This window comes from Ceratina calcarata, unplaced genomic scaffold (genome assembly GCF_001652005.2).
Source record: "Ceratina calcarata isolate Rehan_Ccalc_2016 unplaced genomic scaffold, ASM165200v1 scaffold9, whole genome shotgun sequence".
Taxonomy (NCBI): domain Eukaryota; kingdom Metazoa; phylum Arthropoda; class Insecta; order Hymenoptera; family Apidae; genus Ceratina; species Ceratina calcarata.
Genome location: NW_017180367.1, coordinates 761,694 through 782,960, shown reverse-complemented (window position 1 = coordinate 782,960; position 21,267 = coordinate 761,694). Strand labels below are relative to the sequence as shown.

Sequence of the window (21,267 nt, the reverse complement as noted above, 5' to 3'; positions counted from 1 at the left end):
TTCAAAAAACTCATGAATTACCAGATTTGTAATATTCATTCACTTCTCCAGGCTCCGTACAACGTCCAAAAAGTAATGGAATGAAAAATGAATGAATGAAATAAAAAAAAAAAACAATTGAAAATACATATAATGTCGCTATTCATGCTCGTACAAATGAACAGAGAACACAGGGATAAATACGTTTGCTCACGGTGTGTACCGTGATACGCGTTAACTATACCTAAGGCAACAGTATATGTATGATAATAACGGTGCCAGTGGCTGGTGCGGTGTCTAGCCTAGTACCAGCCTAACCTGACTCAACGTTGTAACGATGTATATTTATACAACAGCTGGGCGGCAAGAGAGGGGAGTGTGCCAGTCAGCTGATTGAAGCGCTGGAGGGGAAACAGTAGAGGGGAGAACGACCTTTATTTAAAACGCTCGGGGAAGCCTTTCTTCGACTGGTAAACAGTCATCGAATGAACATGCGAGACACACAGACGTGCTTACGTATGCGCGTGACTGAAATGTTAACGTTCAATTTTTACTTTCCCCTCCTACTTTTCGTATTAGCGGTAGGGGGGGTATAAGAGAGTTTCGCGGGTTGCGAGACTCACTACATCACATATATTAACATAATTAACCGGAATCCAGACGTTGCGCAGACACGAATTCTTTCTTTTTCTAATCTGCAGTGATCTGCATCAATCGCTATGCACATATTCATAATATTTTCTGATTAGAATTTCCAACGCGCCATTCATAATAATATAATACGTGTTTACGTTTCTTTTTTAAAGCACGCGGTGTTATTGATCTGTGAACTTGTTTCCTTTTTTTGAACTCTGAAAGTTCAAGGGCTACCCGAAGATTTGTAGTAACTGTACAATGCTTTGAAACAATGAAAGGAAAACAAATAGTACTATTGTTCCCGTTACTACTAGTTTTACTACGATGTACATTTACTATTGCTTTCATTCATCGATCGGTCCGCATGTATACATAAGCTAAATACTTACATTGCCTACGAAAGAAGACAATCCATTGGTACTTTACCGTTTTAAGAATGCGTAATTTCAAAGGAAGTCTAAATATCTGTTGGTGAATCATTCCTGATAGACTTTTGTTCCGCTATCCCGAGTTTCCCATCAGTTTCCTTGAACGTCTGCGTTCCTCTTCGTTCTAAGAACGATTCGTCGCCGTTGTAGAAAGTTAAACTTGTTCTAACGAAACGCTGATGCTCGTTTTCAGGGGACTGGCATGGAGAAGGAGAACTCCGTATCGGGCGGGGGCGGCGGGGGCGGTGGAGGTGGCGGAGGCGAAGCAGCAGCCACGGCGACTCCAGGCGCCACCTCCGTCTCCGAGAAACTCCAGGCGGACCAGGCCAATCCGTTGCTCGATCCGACTGCGCTCTTCGGCGGTAAGCCAATTTTTCTTCCCTCAGTTTTTCCTCGCGCCCCCCTTTTCTCTTTCCGAGCTTCTCTTTCTATTTTTCAATGCGTTTCTTGCGCGAACGAACTTCTTCTCCTGGGTTAGTTTTATATATCGTATCCCCACCAAGAAGAAATAAGATTATATAAGATGTACAAAAACAGTAGAACTTAATTATATTAATCACTAAATGCGTCGGTTTAAAAGTTGGAATGCTGCTAATTACTTATGTAACAAGGGTGCAGCATGTAGTGTCTATTCTATTTGTCATTCTTCGTAATACAGCTGAGGACTGATGTTATGAAGAATAGAATAATATCTGATAGCTCTACTATATCTGGTATCTCGTTTATTAATAGCACAATAAAGATATCAAGTTTTACTTCTTCGATTTGTATGCAATTACGTACATAGGTAGCTTACATGAGTGACGCTGTAGATGTGTCTAATTCGACTGGCTTAATTGACACGCGCGTTCTAACAGATCGATGAGCAACTGTAGGCGATAATTGCATTAGACTAACATTCCTGAACGCCATTTTCATGAATTTTCATACATTTTCTGATCGACCGGCGAGAAATTACAAGACTATGGCATAAACAATGAAGAATAAAGTAGGCAAATTTGGAAAGTTCTGGTTCTTCAGAACCTAATAAGATGAGGATTGCAATTCTTGATGATTTCCAAAAATGACTTTCATTTCAATCAGCTGTCAAATCTAATTTCAAACGTTAGACAATGAATTTCACCCAAAAGTCCTCGCTACCAAGTCTTCGTTTTAAAATTAAATTACGGTCAGAATAGTTCTAGAGCATAATCGATCGCAAATGCACACGTTATCGTAGACGCACGGATGATTCAGTATACGCGCATGATTTCTTCCCGTTCATTGATAGTAATGCACTACGAAACAGTCGAACGAACTTCGTCGAGCATTACTTCGTGAAGTTTCGAATGTTGAACAAGTATAGAGACTGTTCAACTCCTTTTCTCGGTTCGCACGTTCGAGCAAAGTGGATACTTTGCATCTTGACTTGCTTCTTCTTCTACTCGGTTCTCTCGTTGCTCGCCCGGGACTCCTTCTAACGCTATTTTTTTTAAAGGAATCGAACCAGTAGGAGCGTTCGTATATTTTATACATGTACGTTTCACTTGTATATAACGCGTTCTCGAGAAAGGAGAGGCCTGTTCGGCCACTTACTTTAATTAGCGCTACTCGCACGTTTGCAATCAGGCACCCTCTCTCGGTTAGTCTTTTCTCCTACGGCCGATTCGAGAATACTTCTGATGTTATTCTTCTTTTTCTCCTTGAGCCACCGTTACGAAGGAAAGGACACGGTCACGATACACGCGGCTTGGACACCGAGGTTTAAATTCTAATTCGAGTATTTACTTTTAAACGATCCCACGACGAGCAGCTGAGGAACTTACCTCGATAATTCTCCCCGGATACTCCGTTTCCGACGCTATTAACTAATTAAATTCGACTGCCGTTTTACCCAACCTCGACCGTCTTCGTTCTTTAACGATATTTAACTTGACAGTGCCAACTGAAACGGGCTTAGGCTCGTATGGACTAATTTGCACAGCTTCCAATTAAATTTAACATCCGTTGCTTTTGGGCAGCCCTATTCACGTTACTTTTTACGATTCCTTCAGTATATGTATTACGTCCATACGTCTTGAAGAGCTTGCTCACTATACTGTGAATTGTATGCATTTATCCAAGGATTACAGTAAATAAAAAATGAAATACGTTTTACCGTTTTCAAAGGGTAAAGAAAATTTCTTTTTAGATTCCATTTTCGAAATTGATATTAGTTTTACTTTATATAGAAATCTGCAGTCTACCGATTATTACAGAATTATTTTCTTAAACGTTTTCTCAAGTCCTATTACTTTAAAAGGATATTTATGTGATAGTAAGCTTTGCGTTATTTCTTTAGAGAACAAAGTTTATGATGCGATTTGAAAGAGAGAGAGAGAGAGAGGGAGTCCTTGGGATATGCTTTCTGACCGGAAATCGAAGGGATCGTAGTTAGAAGCAAAACGGAGCGCCACAACTTTTCGTATGCCGGCAATCAATACCTACCTTTCCCCTGTGTTTTCTTTCACGCTCCGATTGCTGGAAGTGAGTTGATCCTTACTGCATGCAGCATACTCGATACGTTAATAATTATCGAGTCGGCGTCTGCTGACCGAATTACAGTTTCCCAGATACCGTTACCCGGATCAGTCCTCGGCCTTGGTGTTAACCATAGATCACGAAACTAATAAAATGGTGAAGAAAGTTGCAGTATTTAGCCGTTTCGAGCAAAGATATCTATATCCCTTTAATTAAATCGGTCGAGAAAATCGGCACAATAGAATATGGATTGAAAACTCTTTTTCATGCGATAAAAGAATTAGCAATTCAATACAGATTAAAAAATTCATAATATGATTAATGAGATGATTACGGATTGCTTATCTGCATCTGTGCATACCATCTAAATAACTTCCATAGCATTCGAAAAGTATTCTGACCACGTCAAAGACAGTAATTCGATAGTGCATTATTATTTCATATTGGTTTACAGCTCATAGTCGGGCATCCGAATAATTGTACGAGTTATTACACATAATGAGAGAATCGCGAGTTGTTTATCATTGTTCCGCAGTACGAATACCATTCCGACGATTTTCCAGCTATTCGACAGGAATTTTGACAACGTCGAAGTTGGTGAACTCGGCAACGGAGAACCACGCGACTCCTCGCTTCCTTCATTGCGTTGAGTAGGATTTCGTTTATTCCGTTGCTTCACCTCCGCGACCCGACGTTTCGTCCTCGGATTTTCTGGACCTCTCGCATCCCCATATCGCTCTCCGGTCACGCTTTGCATGTCGTTTCTTTCTCTCTTTCCCTTCCTCTACGTTTGCTTCTATCTTTTCAAGCAAGCCTCTCTCCAGAGTCTTCTCTTTCCCTCGCTTTCTCTACCGTTTCATCATATCCCTGTCCCGCTTTCTTTCTCCGTCTCTCTCATCGAGAGAACGTAGCGTCGGCTAGATTCGTGGGGGCTTTGGGGACGCAAGAACGGACAGACGCGACGAACGCTTCTCCACCCCTCTCTCACCCTCAACCCCTATCTTCTCTTTCTCTCGTCGTGGCACGATCTACCACTCTCCTCTTCCCCTCCTCTCTCTCTCTCTCTCACCCTCGGTCTCTGCCGGTTCTCTGTATATTTATTGATTGCCACCTCACCTCGCCTACCATGGCCTCGGTCTGCGGCAGTTTCCCCTCCCTTCAACCCAGTCCCTCGTTTCCCTCATCCCAGGCTCGTTTTGCAGCAAGCAGCAGCATCGCTACGAGACGAGAGAATCTTTCTCTCTCTCCCTCTCTTCAATCCTCTATCCGCTTTCGTGCGGTTCTGACTCTCTTTCGTTCCCTCTGTTCCCTCTTCCTCCCGAGTTGCACCCGACCCTCTGTCTTCCTCCGTTCTGTCCCCTTCTGTGCATCACGGTTTTCTAGCATCCTCTCTCTCTCTATCTTCCTGTTCCTCTCTCTCTCTCTTTACGCGTACTACGCTAGTTTCGCTTCGAGGTCCGACCCCCGCAGCCTCTCGCGCCTTTGCCCTCCTACGCTCGATACAAACTCGTTGGACCCGGCAGAGTTTTCGTTTGAAGCCTTACCCTCCGGGGTGCACGTCGTGCTCGACACCGAACGGCTCGCCTTCCATCTAGCTTCCTTTTCGTTTCGACTCTTTTGCTCGTCTTTCCGTTCGTTCTCGCCTTATTCCGCGTAGTTTTTTTTTCTTTCGTGCCGCTCTTTGTCACTGGCAGAGCTTGCTCGCGCCTTAGGTCCGGGAAGACGCCGCGCCGGGATGGGACAAAGGAGTCGTTAATGGTATGAAGCGGTGGCTTATGGAAACTCGGCTGATGGAAGATTTACGGAGTAACAGCCGAGAAACCATTTATAACATTTATGTAACTTGGTAGCTGGGTCCTAAATCTCCGATTCATATCATTAACGTTAAGTATTATGTAATACCATTTATAAAATATCAAGTAGCTAATGATGATTAAAGAATCGCGTTTTTGAAATGATGCTGTTGAGTTACATGCGAAACAGAAATTAGATCATACACACGGTTAAAAAAAAACCAGGTGAATGTCTGTAGCTTACAAAGGGAAAGGAAAACGGATAGAAGGAAATACATAGAAGCTTGCATTCCTACGAGTTGTCTCGTTTTATAACCGTAAGCATGAGGCTGACCCTCCCACGGAGCGTGTCGCGCTTCTATTTCGCGCGAACGACGCGTGGGATGAGTTTCGAATCTTAACTTCGTTTGAAGCCAGCGCGAGCCCCCTTCCCTCCGTCGCATCGACGGAGAGATCCGTGTCATCGTCATTACGCGGCATGACGAAACGCGTCGCTGTGTGCGTACGTCGTTAAGTTTTCCAAGAAGCTCGTCAGATGAAATCCTGTTAGGCCGGCTACAGACCTGTGTCACATCGGCCGCGCAAGATTGCGCGGGTGCGCAGGAAATCCAAGTTTTGTTCGTGCTTGCCAGCTCGACTAACAAACAGCGCACGCGAATATTCCCACAGATTATTTAGAAAAATTTTCATACTTTACTATACTTTTTTAACAAGGAACATAAATTTGTTAATTATTTCAATCTGTTTGAGCAATAATATACGCTGTTTGTTCGACATTATCTCTGAAGTAATTAGTATGTAGAGATTTAGGCTCCCAAAACTGCAGGTCCGAAGGTCATTGTCAACCATAGACCACTTGACAAGTCCGAATTTCTTTTCTCTTTCTTCTTTTTCTCCTTTGCATTTCTTTCTTATCATGTGCCGCGCTAGATTGTAAAACCGACTTTTTCAAGTGGATTTTGCGCGGATGTGCGGCCGCGCATTGTGCAAGTTTGTAGCCAGCTTTAGGCGAGAGGGAATGCGCGCGGCGAACGGATTCGTCGAGAAGGGGAAAAAATAGGTTCCCTTACACGACGCGTTTTCCTCATCCCCTTCACCCATTTCGTTCTCCACCCTCGGCGTCGGTATCTAATTCCGCTGCGCTCTCTGATGTACACGCCGCTTTTATCTCTCACGATCGATGCAAACTCGCGCTACCGACTGCGCCCGAACTTCTCGTTTTGAAAGTATCTTTTCTTCCGCTTCTGCTTCTCCGATTTCTTCCACTGCGACGATGACGACGCGATCATTATGAGTTCCGACTAACGAATCCGGGCCTTGTGTTCAAGGGAGATGGATGAGAGACGTCGAGACGACTGGAAACAGAAGCTGATTTTGACAGAACAAGTGAAACAGTGAACGGAATGCATAAACGAGCTTTTGTAGGAAATCGTTCGCTTAATGAAAGTATGCTACATTTTTACTAAATTTTTGTCGAAACGATTGAAACGATGTTCCTACATAAAAAAATTTTCAATCTTCAGACAGTTGAAGGTTGCTCGAAATTTTCACTTGATATTCTTATTTTAAAATAAGCCCATTGTAGGGCCCTCTCTTGATACATTACCCAAATAGCGAGCTACCTTAATAATTGATGACTCAAGGCAGTTTTAAATGGTAGCTCAACTAAAATTTCTAGTTGCATAGCGGTGCAGGTTTTACGATCAAAGTACAGGCACATGGATGCCATTCGGAATCCATTACTGGCTCTAAGATTCCGCGGGAGACTTTTCGCAGTAAACGCGTGGGTGAGCGCGAGGGCTTAAGCATGACATTTAGCTATCGTGCACCTAGGAATACGCTCGGGCGAAATTCTTGTACGAGCAAGTACGAGCATCGACGCAGATGTGAATAGATTGCATCCCACGCATAGTCGCGCGAATAACTGTTGGCCATCTTCGCTCTCTTCTCATCTGTTTTCTTTATCACAACAACTTGAGTACATTGACGCTCTCCCTCGTTCCGCGTTAATTTTCTTCACAGTTTTTCAGTTTTTTCCTCATTTATGTTTTGCTTATGATATTTTCCGTCCTCGTTCTTACTGCCTCTTGCATAATATTTACTTCGCGAATGCAAAGTTTATCATGCCGGTAAAGCACGTAAAAATTACGAATGAATACTTTTTTTAGAATGAGATATCTTTATCAACGCGTTACATTTAAAGCCTTTGTATCAATTCACATTAGATTAGAAGATTAAATTTTCGCCCCTCGATATTTTTCTCCTTTCTCCTTCTATCTCCCTACCTGAGCGTCCTCGTTACTCCTCGCCATAGTTTACCGCCATAATTCCGCTCCCTAGTGTAGCCCCTCGTTTTCCAAATCTCAACCCTTCCAACTTTCACTCTCGTCTCATTTTCATTCTCCCGATTCCTCTTGCTTTCGACTGGCCTCGTTACCTCCATCAAGGCATGCCACATCGATTCTACCTCCCCTTGTTCCACCACTTTCACCGCCCTTTCCACCGCCCCTGTCCGTCCCAAGGAATTTTTTTCTACTCTCCCTTCTTCTCATCGACGAGACTCTCTCCCTTGGCGAGCAACGTGCGCTGCTTGATAAATGCGCTCATCGTGCCTCGAATCCGATACCAGGGCGAGACGGATCGAAGATGCTCGATAAGAAAAGACACTTGGAACAATAATAAAAAAAGCGGGAGCAGCTAGAACACCGTTTTCCTTCCCTTCGCTTAGTTGTAGAACGTCAGTAAAAAAATATCAATTTGAATCTCTGACAACGGGTTTTTCAGACTGTAAACCATTGAATTATGAAACGTGGGTAAACCGTCGGAAGTTTCTTTGGAAGTTGAACAAGGCTTAAACTTGCAACAGTGAACGGTGTTTTGCGTCGAATTATTTAAGTGGGGTTCTGAACGCGCGCGCCTTGATGTATTTAATACCGTATGTTTTTCTCTTCGAAGAATCGTTTATATTTGAATATGCTTGAATGGAGTTGAGAAAACTGTACATCATGTGATTGTACATCAAAACAGTTTTACGTCTATTCTAATATAAAAATTAACTAATTTAAATAATGCATTTTTCGTTAAAGTTCTTACATGAATTTTTGGTTACGAATATATGTATGATGTACTACGACCTTTCAGTTCAGATAGCCTCTGATTTTTCGATAGACAGTGTGATGATACTTACGAATGGAGGAGGTATATTTGCATACGTACACAGAGACATAATGATGAATATTGTCGTTTATATTATGATAAATTATTCGTTTTAATTAGAACACGATTGTACTTTCGGGAATTATTTAGTTAGGCAATTTGTCCGATTCGGTGACACGTTGCTTTTTCTACCGGTTTTCCTATCTCATTAATTATTAAATTTTGCCATGCAAGCGCTGTTTGATACAGCTGTATTTAATGCTGATATTACGCCATGATAATTATTATAATTTGCATTAGGGAAGCTTGCTTGAAAATAACGTTCAATGTTAAACAGCATTCGAAAATCGAATTTAAATGATATATATGTATCAGTAGTTCCTCTTTCCATTTGTGAAGTATCAATCATGTACGAAAGATATTGTAGGAACACTCTGGTCTTACTACGATCTAACAATATTTACAATTAATGATGAGAACTAATTGTATACTTTATATGTAAACGAAAGTGAATGTTTTGGAATGTTGTTTATGGAATTAATTTCATTTTAATTGATATCACAAATGCATATTATGCATAAAAATCGACAGTCGAATTATCATCATCGTCGCATCGATCAGGATTCGTGCAACGCTATATTTACAACGATTATATTATTAACGATTTCAGTTACCGACGTTAAACGTAATTTACAGCTTCACCCTTAGTCATCCTCATAGATGTGAAGCCACAGTTGCCAACGATCAACCCTTTATTGCTTCGTCAGGGTTATCTTATATTTCTAACGAACTTATCCAACCACTTGGCCCGATTATCTTTAAAGAAGAGAATTCATCGTGACTTCGTTAACGAGAAATTAATTAGCACGAAATCAGCTAGGGTTAGACAACGAACCTCCTCGCCTCCTCTTGTAACTTCGATATCTGGTTCTTACGGTGAACAATAACTTCGTTACTGCGATGACAAATGGGAGGAGGAAAATGTCGAGTAAAGAAAAGCCAGGTTCTTTGTAATAATTCTGGGATATAGAAAATGTTTAGGGGTTTTCATTTTATACGTTTCCATCGAACGAATGTTTAATCTCTCAAGATGAATAAATTCCTTCGCAGCGAGAGGGTTAAAAGTGTTAGATAATTCCGGTTTACTCGCGGCGGAGAGGGATAGAGAAACTCGGATTTTCAGTGGCTGGTCACAGATGTAACTCTTTCCCCCGTTTCCGTCTTGATTTCTGGTTTTCTCTCCGCTTTGGTCGTCGCGTAAACGAAATTAAAGCGATTTGGAGGCAAGCCAGCCATCGTGGCGACGCTCGCGCGCCACCCCTCTCGGCATTCCGATTCCTCGATCGATCCTCTTCCTCGAGGGACAGGATACACACGTACGCTCTCTTTCCCTCTCTTTCTCTCACCCGCTTACTCTCGCAAACCGAGTCTGAATTGCGATTGGACGGTTATAAGCGGAAACTCCGACGTTAAGGTGTAAAACCGACGGAAAGAGAAAGAGTGAGGGAGGATGAAGAGGGTGGAGGATGTCGTAGATATAGATTGGATATCCGTGTCTTCCCTGAACAGCCTCTGCGATGCCGTCGCGTCGCTTAAATAAAAACGGATATTCTTGCTCGTAATTGCGACGCGTACCGCGGTGTCTCCAGTAGAATGATAGGTATGTAGCTCTCAACCGCGTCGATCTTGGATTGGAAGGTACTAAGAAAGTCTCAATGGAATCACATCAATCTCAGGCTAAAATAGTCATTCTTTATATTTTTATCAATTATATTGAACGTCAATTATTAGATTGCAGATTTTATGCACTTAAAAAAGAAAATATAAATTCTATTTCTAATGCATAAAAGTAAGTGCATTCTGAAATATTCAAATAATAAAAGAAATGTCTGTGGAAATGCATATTCTTAATTGACTCTCCGAAACGTTCTATTTTATATCCGGAGTTTACTAATTATTATTATAAGTCATAATATATAAATTGTATTTAAATATATAAATCAATAATTAATATTAAATAAAATAATATATAATAAAATAAAATTGTAATAATATATAAATTATATATTTAATGAGTTGTAGTAAGACCATGGAATTTCAAAGGGTTATTTGAACAGATGTAACGTTTCGGAATTTGGTGTAGTGTTGTTCGCGTTTAATAAATTTCACGGGTTGTGCTAAAATTAAATCCGGACAGAGACGACCAGACAGGTTGTCCAGATTCTTGAGGCTTGGTCATCTACGTGACGAAGTATCTGTGACAAATAACATGAAAGACTAAAATAATAATGTCGATGGAGGATAAAAGTGATTTCGAATCAAATGCTGAATAAAATAGTATGAAATTTGAACGATAAAAGGAGCTCGTGTTTTCCATCGCAGTCGCCGGTGAACGTCCCTACAGATCGGAACAATAACGCGGTGACGATTCTCGAAGCCGTAGCAGAGGAAAAGGGGGCGCAGGGCTTTTAGGCAAGGGGGAAGAGAACCGGCATTGAAAAAAACTGAAGCGCAATACGTAGTGTTTCGCCCGTCGACAACCGAGGGAGACCCAGCCACGCCACACCGTGATTACGCGAGTTTTATTTGTGTGTCTCTTGCCGGCGAACACGTTGAATGAATATAGCGTCGCTGTTAAATCTCGGATCTTTCATTCCGTCGCCTTTCCAGTCCGTAAGATTCACGCCGTTCCGTGCCACGCCGTTGGTCCGAGCTATTTTCTTCTCGGCACGTTCCTCTCGTCGAGACTGCACCGACGATGGGTAGAAAGAAAAAAGATAGCTGGGAAGGTATCCGTCCCTGTACTCTGTACCCCCTAAAATAGCAGCGACGAGTTACGTTATCCTGTTTCGCAATAATCGCGTCGCTTGCTTCGTGAATCGCTCGCTGCTGGAATTTGACAAGATTCTGAGAATATTTTTCCTCGAGACAATTAAATATTATGAATATTTTACTAATTTATTTAGGACAAGTGCAACTTTTAGGGGAAAGAAATTCATGGAATTCTCATGAAATTTCCCATTCTTGTGACACGTGAATAGATACTTTAATGTGTGCGCTAATTAAGACAGCATTGGTTTGAACGTTTCAGGAGTTTGATGAAAATGTTTAGAGTTAATCAGCTTCCAGTAGATTCCATCCTGTTCAATCGATTAGCTGATACCGGAGCCCGAATAATCTATCACGAATATCTTCCACTGGTCGGCTATACCAATAGTGGATGCTCTACCTCGCCGGAGTTCGCGATACCGAATTTTCCAATCGATGCTCGTAACGAGTTAAAAAAACAAAAAAGAACGTGGAATCAGTATCTCGGTCAGAAATCAATTTTCTCGTAGCTAAATTAAAATTGTACCAGTCGACGAATATCTTCTGGTGTTTAGCAATCTCTCCATCTATCTACGTTTTCACCCGTACACATAAGGCAACAGTCGAGTCGGAACATTATTGACACATGATTTGAAACAGAATAAATTTTTTAATATTCGTTCAAGCTTATTGTATTTTTTCTATCTGAATTTGTAATGACAATTCTTCTAACAGTATTTCACACATTAGATAATAGATTATTAGCATTTTTTAATTTTATTGTATGACTTTCGTTTTTACTTCAGTTTAATTTCACGCTACAGCGGTGAACAATTACGCTTATGCGTTGTACGTTAAAACTCGCAAACGGGAGACATCGATTTCCGGTAGTGACGAATAAGCATGGCAGGAGTCATTCGTAATTTCCAAGTCCCTTTCTATCGAGTTCTCATCATCCCCGTGGCACACGGGTTATACATATAGGTACGTTTGTCTCCCTCTCGGAGCCCCCTGGCCTAGCTTCAACCCCCACTGGCCAGAGACCGGCGATCGATTTAATAACACGGCCATTTTCCCGGCTCACAGACCGAACACATTCTCCGTAACGCTCCTACACCCACGATCCTCCTCTCGTCTCTCCTAGCTTGTTTCGTCTCTCTTATCGGTCCGTTCTCTAGTTGATTCTGCATCGAACTCATCGAGATTTGTTGTTACGCCGGACAATGCTGGACTGACCGTGTCTCGATATCTGACTAATTTTCCTGGTTCGGCATCTCTAAAATAGCATGATGAAGTGAGTTAGGGAGCTCGGTGAAGCTTCCGTAGTTGTTGAACGGTCTCATTTATCCATACACAGTGGTTTGCAGTTGTTTATCTTCCTTAGACAATTTTAGACTAATTCAGATAGGAAACGAAATACATTAATATGAACGACAAAAGAAACTTAACCAGTCTGTTTAAAATGAAAATAATTTTTATGAAAATTTGGAACGGTGATCAGAACATATATCGAAGCGATTCCGGTTCGACGGGGGGACAGATACAAATCGCAGGTCGCCGCGGCAGATGGCCTTTACGCCGCCATAAAATCGGCTGGTCGACGAATCTGTCTTGGAATAAATATCTACGCTCGCACGCCTCGCAATAACCGGTCGACCTCCGCTTCGTCGTGGACGTTTATTGCGCGATTTGAACGATTTTAACGGTGGAGTATTTTCGTTTCGGCGTGGCCATCGATTAGCGGAAAAACAATGCAACGTCTGCCGCCCTCATCCCCGTTACTATGGATGGGCCCTTTATTAACAAGCATGGAAAAACAGGAAATTAGAGACGCGCACGCGATTGTCGCTTCCAGTTAAGCCGAGGTCACACGAGCGCCGATTTCACAGACGTTCTTGTCTATCGTCCGTATAACTTTATCAAATTTTAACAATCTCTAATATTAACATTACAATATCTATAATATTGAAAATAGACGCTAATTAAACGCTTTTGTCTAACTAGTTCTATTATAAAATGAACAACGCAGCGTCCGAATATTCAATGTGCGTGCGTCGTAATTATCGTGAACGTCGCCGATGTTACCCACGTTAAATTTTACGGACGTTATTTGTGTGAAAGTTTCTCTCTAAAATTATTATTCGACGCCACGAGACACGGTGGGACATCCCTAGAAATAGCAATTGTGTGAACCCAACCTAAGGCGACATTTTCGAAGTCGGGGGTGATGACTTTTGCTGCGGACCTATCAATGGCCCCGTCGCGTTTCGTCCACCCTCGATTGTACTTCACTTATTCCGCTCTGATGAGGGTGACGCGTTTCTCTCGCAACTTTCCAACGTGAATTACTACTGTAGTCCTTCTTGCCCATTAGGCTTTCCAACAGACTCTTCCAAATTCTTTTTCTGTTGACTAAAGTGCATTACGGATCTCTTTTTGTTAATATAATTGTAATACACAATTATCAAGTTGTCCTTCCGTAATTTTTAATGAAATTAACATGTTATCAGTTTGTTATTCATTTGCCTAGTGCAAATTGTTGCAATATTTTTTAAAATTAGTTCTCAGTGAGTGTCTAAGTAATGAAAAATATAGGTCTTTATTTTCTTGAGCATCGATGATACGTCCTACAGTAAAAAATCGTAGATTTATTGAATATTATATCATTTTAAGTTCTTTCAAGTTTCCACTGATTATACCAGCAGTTGGCCGAGTTAGACAAAAGCTTAATCATAAATCGATAAACGTGACGCATCACGTACTCGAGATGCGTCCGCCCCGATGCTTTATCTTCGCTCAGAAAATGATCTCTCTAGTTGAATTTTCCAGAACAAATAGGAATACCGATTTGTACGATCTCGAGTCTGCTCTGGGAGACGTTGAGGAGACATTTTTCTCTGATCTTTCACACCATTCAATTTTTCAACCCCGTTCCCGTATAATAGCATTTCATCTTACTTTCTTCGATTTTCCCTAGTCAAAAACCGTTAATTCTGGACTTGTTACTTATTGCCTCAGCAGAGAAACGAAAAATATACTACAAAAATGTCGGGCATATACGAAATTAAAATGTTCTTCAATCTCTTTTCGTTACGCAAATCCATAAAGGTTCCGCTCGATCTATTTACATAGCGAGAAGATGGTTGAAATATCCAATTATAAAGCTCTCTCTAATTGACAGATCGTGCAAGCTTTCTGTGTAATGCTTTTCATATCGGAACGCAAGTCCTTTTTGTATAAATGAGATATCTGTGTTTGATTGAATCGAAAATCGTTATGAGTTAACAGAAGCACTGTGATTGCAAAAATGGCGAACCGACTTAACGTTCTCTGACGTTCGGTCTCTGTTTCACGCGCTCGGTTAACGAATTACCATTAAAGCATCTGCGTTAAAGAGGAAAGCACGAAATGACTCCGCTGGCTCATTAACCTTTAATATTAATAGAAGAAATTTTGTATGCTGCGGTAAAAATTAATCGGGGAAATCCCAAGAGTCTAATTTGCAAATGAACGATCATAACCGAGTGGGTATCGTTTTACATAGTTCACAAAATTATTTGCGGATCAAACTCCCCACGGATTCTCATTAACGTTTTCGAAACTTGTTCCAATTTCCACAGAAACTTTATATTTACAAACTCACAAATTAAGGTAATAAATTAATGTTTTACGGTATTATTATGTCTGTACAAAGTATACACGTCAGTGTCAATGATATAAGAGATGCAGAAGTTCTGAAACATCAGAAAAAGTGTACTCCTTTAGATTTTTATTTGTCGAGTCACGTAAAAGATATAATTTATGCCGAAAATAATTAAAATCTGGACCAATTAAAAGGTAATATCGTTCAGGCATTCGAAGCAGTTAAAAACTCGATTTTCTCGAATATGACGCCCCGTATGAAAAAACTATATTCTTTGTTTTCCACTAGACTGTTATGTGAGGAATCATCCCCTCGCCGGTTGTACCACAATTTCGCAGATACCCTGTATATATACATACAAATATGTATGTACATATATACGTATACGCAACAACATTATGCAGTTGCTCAGTCGGTGAAGTAGTCGTGTAAGCCATTCGTAGGGTTCAACGACCTGTATAAATTAAAGCGGCGCTTGGATTTCAATGCCACGGCCTTGCTCAAGGCCGTGGTACTCGGAGAAACGGTACATATATTTGCGTTCGCGTTTGTAACAATAGACTGTACTAGGTAGTAAAAATAATTACGTTTTTCGAATTCAGTAAATGCTAGGCTACTTATTTTAATGGAAAATTACAACATTTATGATGTAAATTAAAAAAAAATGTTTTAGGCAAACATTCTTTTTGTATCATTTAAATATTGAAATGTGCATTCTGCTTTTAGTAATCTCAGTAGTTTTATCCGTTACCTTTATAGTTTCCGCACATTCAATTTTCTCCTAAATACATCGTATCAATAGTATAGTAATTGCATTAAAGAGTATAATTATTTTTCACCACCGATCTAATATAAACACATGCAAGTCCAAATAGACAAGTGTGAGTGAATCAGCATTCAGTCTGTTAAAAAACAAATTTTCGGATAAGTCATTGTACCGATTTGCTCTAAATAAGGAAGAGAATGATAAGAAAAATGTGTAATCTTCTAATTTCAATTATAAGTATTGCTTTTTCTTTTGAACAGCTTTTTTCGTATTCTCCATATCTTTCATGGAACGTATGCATGCGGCATTTCTATTTCGAGTCTCCATTAACATAATTGCGTAATGAGTACGAAGTATCTGGACGGCGGACTAATTCTTCTTTTACAAAGAGATATTTTTCATCGCACCGAACGCGTTGACTTTTTTAGTATCTCGTACTGAATTATCGTTATTACATTGATTATATTTAATTCTAACAGATAAATCAATTGCACATGACGGTTGCAGAAAATTAGTTAATTAACTCGAACTGCTGATAGTGATACGCTTGTATTTTAGCGAGCAAACTATTACCCGAGTGTGAATCAAAGTGCTGCAATATTTGCTTTAGGTATCAGTGAAATTGATAATTTCTTTAATTAAATGTAGAAATGTAATAATTTTTTTTAGATCATCTTAGTAATTGTGTCAGGCTTTCATTAGAATTGATTTAACGTACTCTTTATTTTGTACTGATTTTTTTACTAATGCCTAAAATACACAATTTAATTATCAGATATGTATCTCACAAAGTTAACAGTTTGTATCATTTCACGGAAATGCAATGAGTAATGAAGTTTACTCTTAGTCCAATCGAAGGTCAGGTTCGATTAACCACGACGATTGATCGTGGTAGGCACGTAGCTACCGAGCGTTGAAAGTTCTAATCGTAAGTTACTTAGTTTGTTATCTCAAACGGTTGTAACACCGCGCGGTTATAGTACCGTTCAAGGTTGTAAATCTCACGATTAAATCCTTGTTCAGAACAAGTCGATGCTCTTTTACGACGCTAATTTCTCTGTCATTTATTCATTTACTGAACATTAATCATTCGACGTGCGCACGCGAGTATCTATCTAAGTATGTACATAATCAACATGTAATTAATCTCTTTACAATAAATCCTGCGAGGATTTAGAAAGGAAATATAAAACGTTGATCGGTGAAGTCTTCATGAGATAAATTAATTATCTGTTACTTCACCGTTGTGAAAAAGTAGTTTATGAACTATGAGCTAATATATTATGTTGATAAACGATTGCATTAATGTTTATCAAGAAATATTGAAACACAACTAATTTCCTCTGTTTATGTATGAATCATATGTACTTAATTGTACAACGCCGATACTATTTTGATTGCAGCTTATTGGCCTCGAGGTGACAGCGCAACTTCGTCGCTTTTCGGCGGGATGCCAGGCGGATATGGGCTGGGGGCCCATCATTTGCCCTCGGCTTACGCCATCCTGGGCCGTGGAGGCTCCGCACCCGGGTTCGGAGGCCACACACCGGCCTCCGCGCCACCACCACCCCCATACTCCCACAGCAGCCTTGGTACTCTCAGCGTAGCTGCCAGTCAGGCCGCTAGTTTAGGTAATCTTCCTCTACTCCTATTATTTTTCTCTCATATAATATGTATATTGTCCAATATCAAACATATAATTTTGAAAGCCTTGTGCAGTGTACGAAATAAATGAATCTGTTTTTTATATAAATATTTGGTTGTGCTTAGGTATCAATCCAGCCAGTGCAGCATGGTGGACAATGGCCTCACACTTGGCGGCCCAGGACTACCTCGCAAGGTTACAAGGAGCGGCAGGATTGCCAGGATTTCCACCTGGTGCCGAGAGCCTGCTGCCACCCTATCCTGCCTCTCTACTTAATCCCCCGTCCCTATCATCTCACAAGTCCAGTAAGTGTAAGTATCAAGCCTTCAGTCCATCAATACTTTGAAACAGTACACAATATCAATCTCTATGGTTTATAAGTAATTAGGCAAAAATGTTTCAAAATCTATTAATACTTCGTGTTAGAGATAGGATGAATTGGTACTTTTGAATTCTTCCGGGCATTTAGGGACCAGAAAAATGAAAGTTTAATTTATGTATTAAAGCTAAGTCAAGCAAGAGTCACAAGACGCCAGCGAGCAGTAGTAGTAGCTCGACGACGCCGAGTATGACGAGCAGCAGTTTACCGGTCTCGACACAAGCACCGGTCACGTCCTCTCATCACAGCACGTCGTCGAGCAGCACGTCGAATTCGCAAACGAATGTCGTCAGGTACGAGTGTTCACGCTCGTTATATCGATGGTTTTCCAGTTTTTTCATTACTTGTTTTTTCTACTGACGCCCCCCGCGTCTACAGCGCACTTACCGTTTTCCATTAATTATTTTTCCACGCTTGCCGATACGCCTACAGTTCTGCGAAAGAGGGCAGGTGAGAGATTGTTAAGAATGAAAAAATACGAAACAATTATAACGGCATGACGGAAAAAAGTTAGCGTAACGAAATAAAATTAAACGAAACAGATGCTCGTAGATTCGTTTTTCGTTGTTTCGCAATTCAATGATATTTTCCTCTTTCCCTCTCTCTATAATTTCGCGTTTACTACTCCCCTCCCGTTCATTTAACTTTCATGCGGTGCTTGTAACCGTGTAATTTCGTTGTTATGATTGCTCGATGGCCCTTAACGTTCCACCGTTTTAAACAATTTGTCCTTTAACTAGTCGACCGTTCTGTCGCTTTTAATATATTTAAACTTCTCGTGATAAAAAGGCATCTACGCAAAGCGAGCATTCAACCCTTTCCAGGCACTAATTATATTTATACGACATTGTTTTGTCTGTACGTTAAAATTACGCTCATAACAATTGATAAAAATTACAAATGGACAGTGTCCTTAATGGGTTTTCGAATACGTATGATAGTATAAAGTATTTCCAAATCTTATAGAATAGAATCAGATTGATCAGTTGAGTAACCTGTATGATTATTTTTAATCCAGCGATCCTAGCAGTATATTAGGGGGTGTGCGACTACCTCCCGACACGGAGATCATCAAGTACACGTCGAGTATAGTCGGTCCAAAGGTTCCTGGTACAACGAATCGCGGAAGAAAGAAGACCATATCCTTGGACACGCCGAGTGTGAGCGTGCATCCACCACCGGTGCCTGCACTCAGCGCTCACCAAACAAACACGACAACGGCGTCGTTGATGATGGAACCGAAAAAGTACAATCGCACAGCGGTAAGCAAGAGACGGCACAATTTGTAATAAAAAATGAAAGACGTTTTTGTTCGGGGAAATTCTGAAGACATCGGGTACAACGTTAGCGTTTCAATTTTTTGCAGACCGAATCTAACGATTATAGAGAATCAGTAGATCGTGTCGAAGTTATTAAATTGCCAGCGCACTCGACGAATGGTTCCGTTCTATCGGCGCCCACGTCGTACACGACCACCAATGCAAATAGTTCCAACGATGCGGATGCGCCGTTGAACCTCTCGCTGAAACCCTCGACGACGAGCGGTAGCTCGCCGATTTCTGGAAGTCAACCGCTCAGTCAGCTCAGTAATTTAAGCCAGTCATTACTTGCCTCCGATCGAACATGTAAGTGAAAGTTAAAATTCGATTATTTTATAATTGTTGTCAATGATTGTGTTCTGACGTGGATGTTCAATTGTTTAATTACACTTCGTTCTTAAATTGATCCTGTCATAGCGAGAAGAAAACCGGGACCCAAGCCTCGGAGGGTGCCCCAGAATTCTGTGCCGATGCCGGCGTCGCCGAGTCCGTCGTTAGCGCAACTGTTCGCCGCAGCAGATTCACCGCAACGGCCAAGCAGTGGAAGCGAGGAAAGCGAAAGTGCGAGCACGACCCATCACAAAGACGGTCGGCCTAGGAATTTAGGACGTGGGGTGTCCAAGCCGAAGAAGAACACCGTGGCTTCGCTCCTCGCTCAGAGCAGGGCTCTGGGAATTAAACCGACACCTACCTTGGATCCCAGTGTACCATTGTCTCATCAAGTCTCGCTGCTAAGGTCCAATATTCTAGCTGCACAACTGCATACTAGTGCTGGTCAGACTGACGATAAGAATCAGGTAAAAATTAGGTGACGCTCTGTCAATGCGATTTTCCGTTGTTTTATTCTCCTCTTTTAATTTCTGATCATTTGCAACTAAGTGATTTAATTTTTTGAAGATTCAGTTTACTTTCTGTTTGATTTATGTTCGATAAATTTGATTATAAAACGAGTTACGAGCAACTCACGGGAAGAAGCGAAGGAGAGAGACCGAGAGAAACGCAGATGTGTTTTGTTTTTTCTCTTATGATTTCGCACTAAAGCCATGCTTCCTATATAGCGGTCTTTGCAGGAGAAGATGAAGAACAAACTGCTTGAGGCGTCCGGTGAGGAGAGCAACATGGACGTTACGAGTGAGAGCGGTAGTAACACCGACGTTGTGACGGACACCGACGATGACAACGTCGACGGCGTGTCTAGCGCAAAAAGGAGGAAGATGAAACCGAGCGAGAGGGATCTTCAGGTGCCGCTCGAGCGTGGATGGAAAAGGGAGACCGTCATCAAGGGATTAGGGAAGTCGGGGGTGATAAAGGGTGACGTGTCTTATTATAGTCCTTGTGGAAAGACATTCAGGAACAGTCCGGATTTGGCGAAGGTGAGTTTGTGTTATACAAATAGATTTTCTTTTATATATATTCGTCTTCGCATCTCAACTTCGTATTCAAAACTATTTTTTACTAATAAGAAGATTGTCATAATATTCAACATTATTTATGTCGACTCAAAGGATGTATTGGAAAATTTTTATAGACATTGTACGATTACGAAATTGATTTCTATATTACAGTTTTTGGAGCAACAGAATCCGCCCGAGTTGACAACAGCAAACTTTTCGTTCTCGTCTCGTCCGTTAGTAGGCGAGTTTCTACAGCCGACGATGGGCCTCGCGGAGGCGGAATTCGTTAGGTTGGGTGCTCAAGAAGTGGCGAGAAGATTGGAGGAGTTAAGAGCTGCAGGTGGTTTTAGGGACGTGCGAGCGAACAATCAGTACGAAAGGGAGAAACTCGCGTACGCAAAAAAACTAGCGAAAGAAGAAGCGCAGCGGCACAAGGAACAGGCTAGGTAAATCAGACAGTCCATCAAAAACTCAAAATGCAATGAACAATATTTTGTCATTAACCTTTTTAACATTCGTACCGTATACTTTTCATTATGTCCTTCTTGTGATATGCAGTTTAATCACTGTTCAATATATGCATATATGACTTACACAGTTTGTTTTAAAAACGAGGGACAATAATTAATTTCATCCTAATTTATTCACTGATCAATTCCACATTGCTGTTGCAGGCTGATTAAAGAACAAGAGAAAACAGAGAGGCTGGAGGTACTGAGGCGGGAACGAGAGATCCGACATCAACAGTTGCTCGAGGTAAGTTGACCCTCTTTTAATGACCGTGTTTTTTACTTTCCTTTTTCACGTTTTTGTCTCGAATTC

The 21,267-nt window shown here is 41.0% G+C and overlaps 1 protein-coding gene across 19 annotated transcripts in view; it reads left to right on the top strand.

The window, feature by feature from the left end:
• LOC108631402 (bromodomain adjacent to zinc finger domain protein 2B) overlaps positions 1 to 21,267 on the top strand; it is a 127,764-nt gene that overhangs the window by 87,485 nt on the left and 19,012 nt on the right. For 16 of the 19 annotated variants that reach the window (XM_018035303.2, XM_018035301.2, XM_018035302.2 and 13 more), the window contains 11 exons: positions 1,237 to 1,405; positions 17,112 to 17,339; positions 17,479 to 17,664; positions 17,860 to 18,025; positions 18,165 to 18,182; positions 18,751 to 18,994; positions 19,099 to 19,357; positions 19,469 to 19,848; positions 20,110 to 20,424; positions 20,617 to 20,891; positions 21,120 to 21,201. In XM_018035303.2, the coding sequence (XP_017890792.1) occupies positions 1,246 to 1,405; positions 17,112 to 17,339; positions 17,479 to 17,664; positions 17,860 to 18,025; positions 18,165 to 18,182; positions 18,751 to 18,994; positions 19,099 to 19,357; positions 19,469 to 19,848; positions 20,110 to 20,424; positions 20,617 to 20,891; positions 21,120 to 21,201 (2,313 nt within the window). In that variant the 5' untranslated portion in view covers positions 1,237 to 1,245. The remainder of the gene's footprint in view (positions 1 to 1,236; positions 1,406 to 17,111; positions 17,340 to 17,478; positions 17,665 to 17,859; positions 18,026 to 18,164; positions 18,183 to 18,750; positions 18,995 to 19,098; positions 19,358 to 19,468; positions 19,849 to 20,109; positions 20,425 to 20,616; positions 20,892 to 21,119; positions 21,202 to 21,267) is intronic. The other 3 variants (XM_018035305.2, XM_018035290.2, XM_018035289.2) reach the window with 2 other exon arrangements.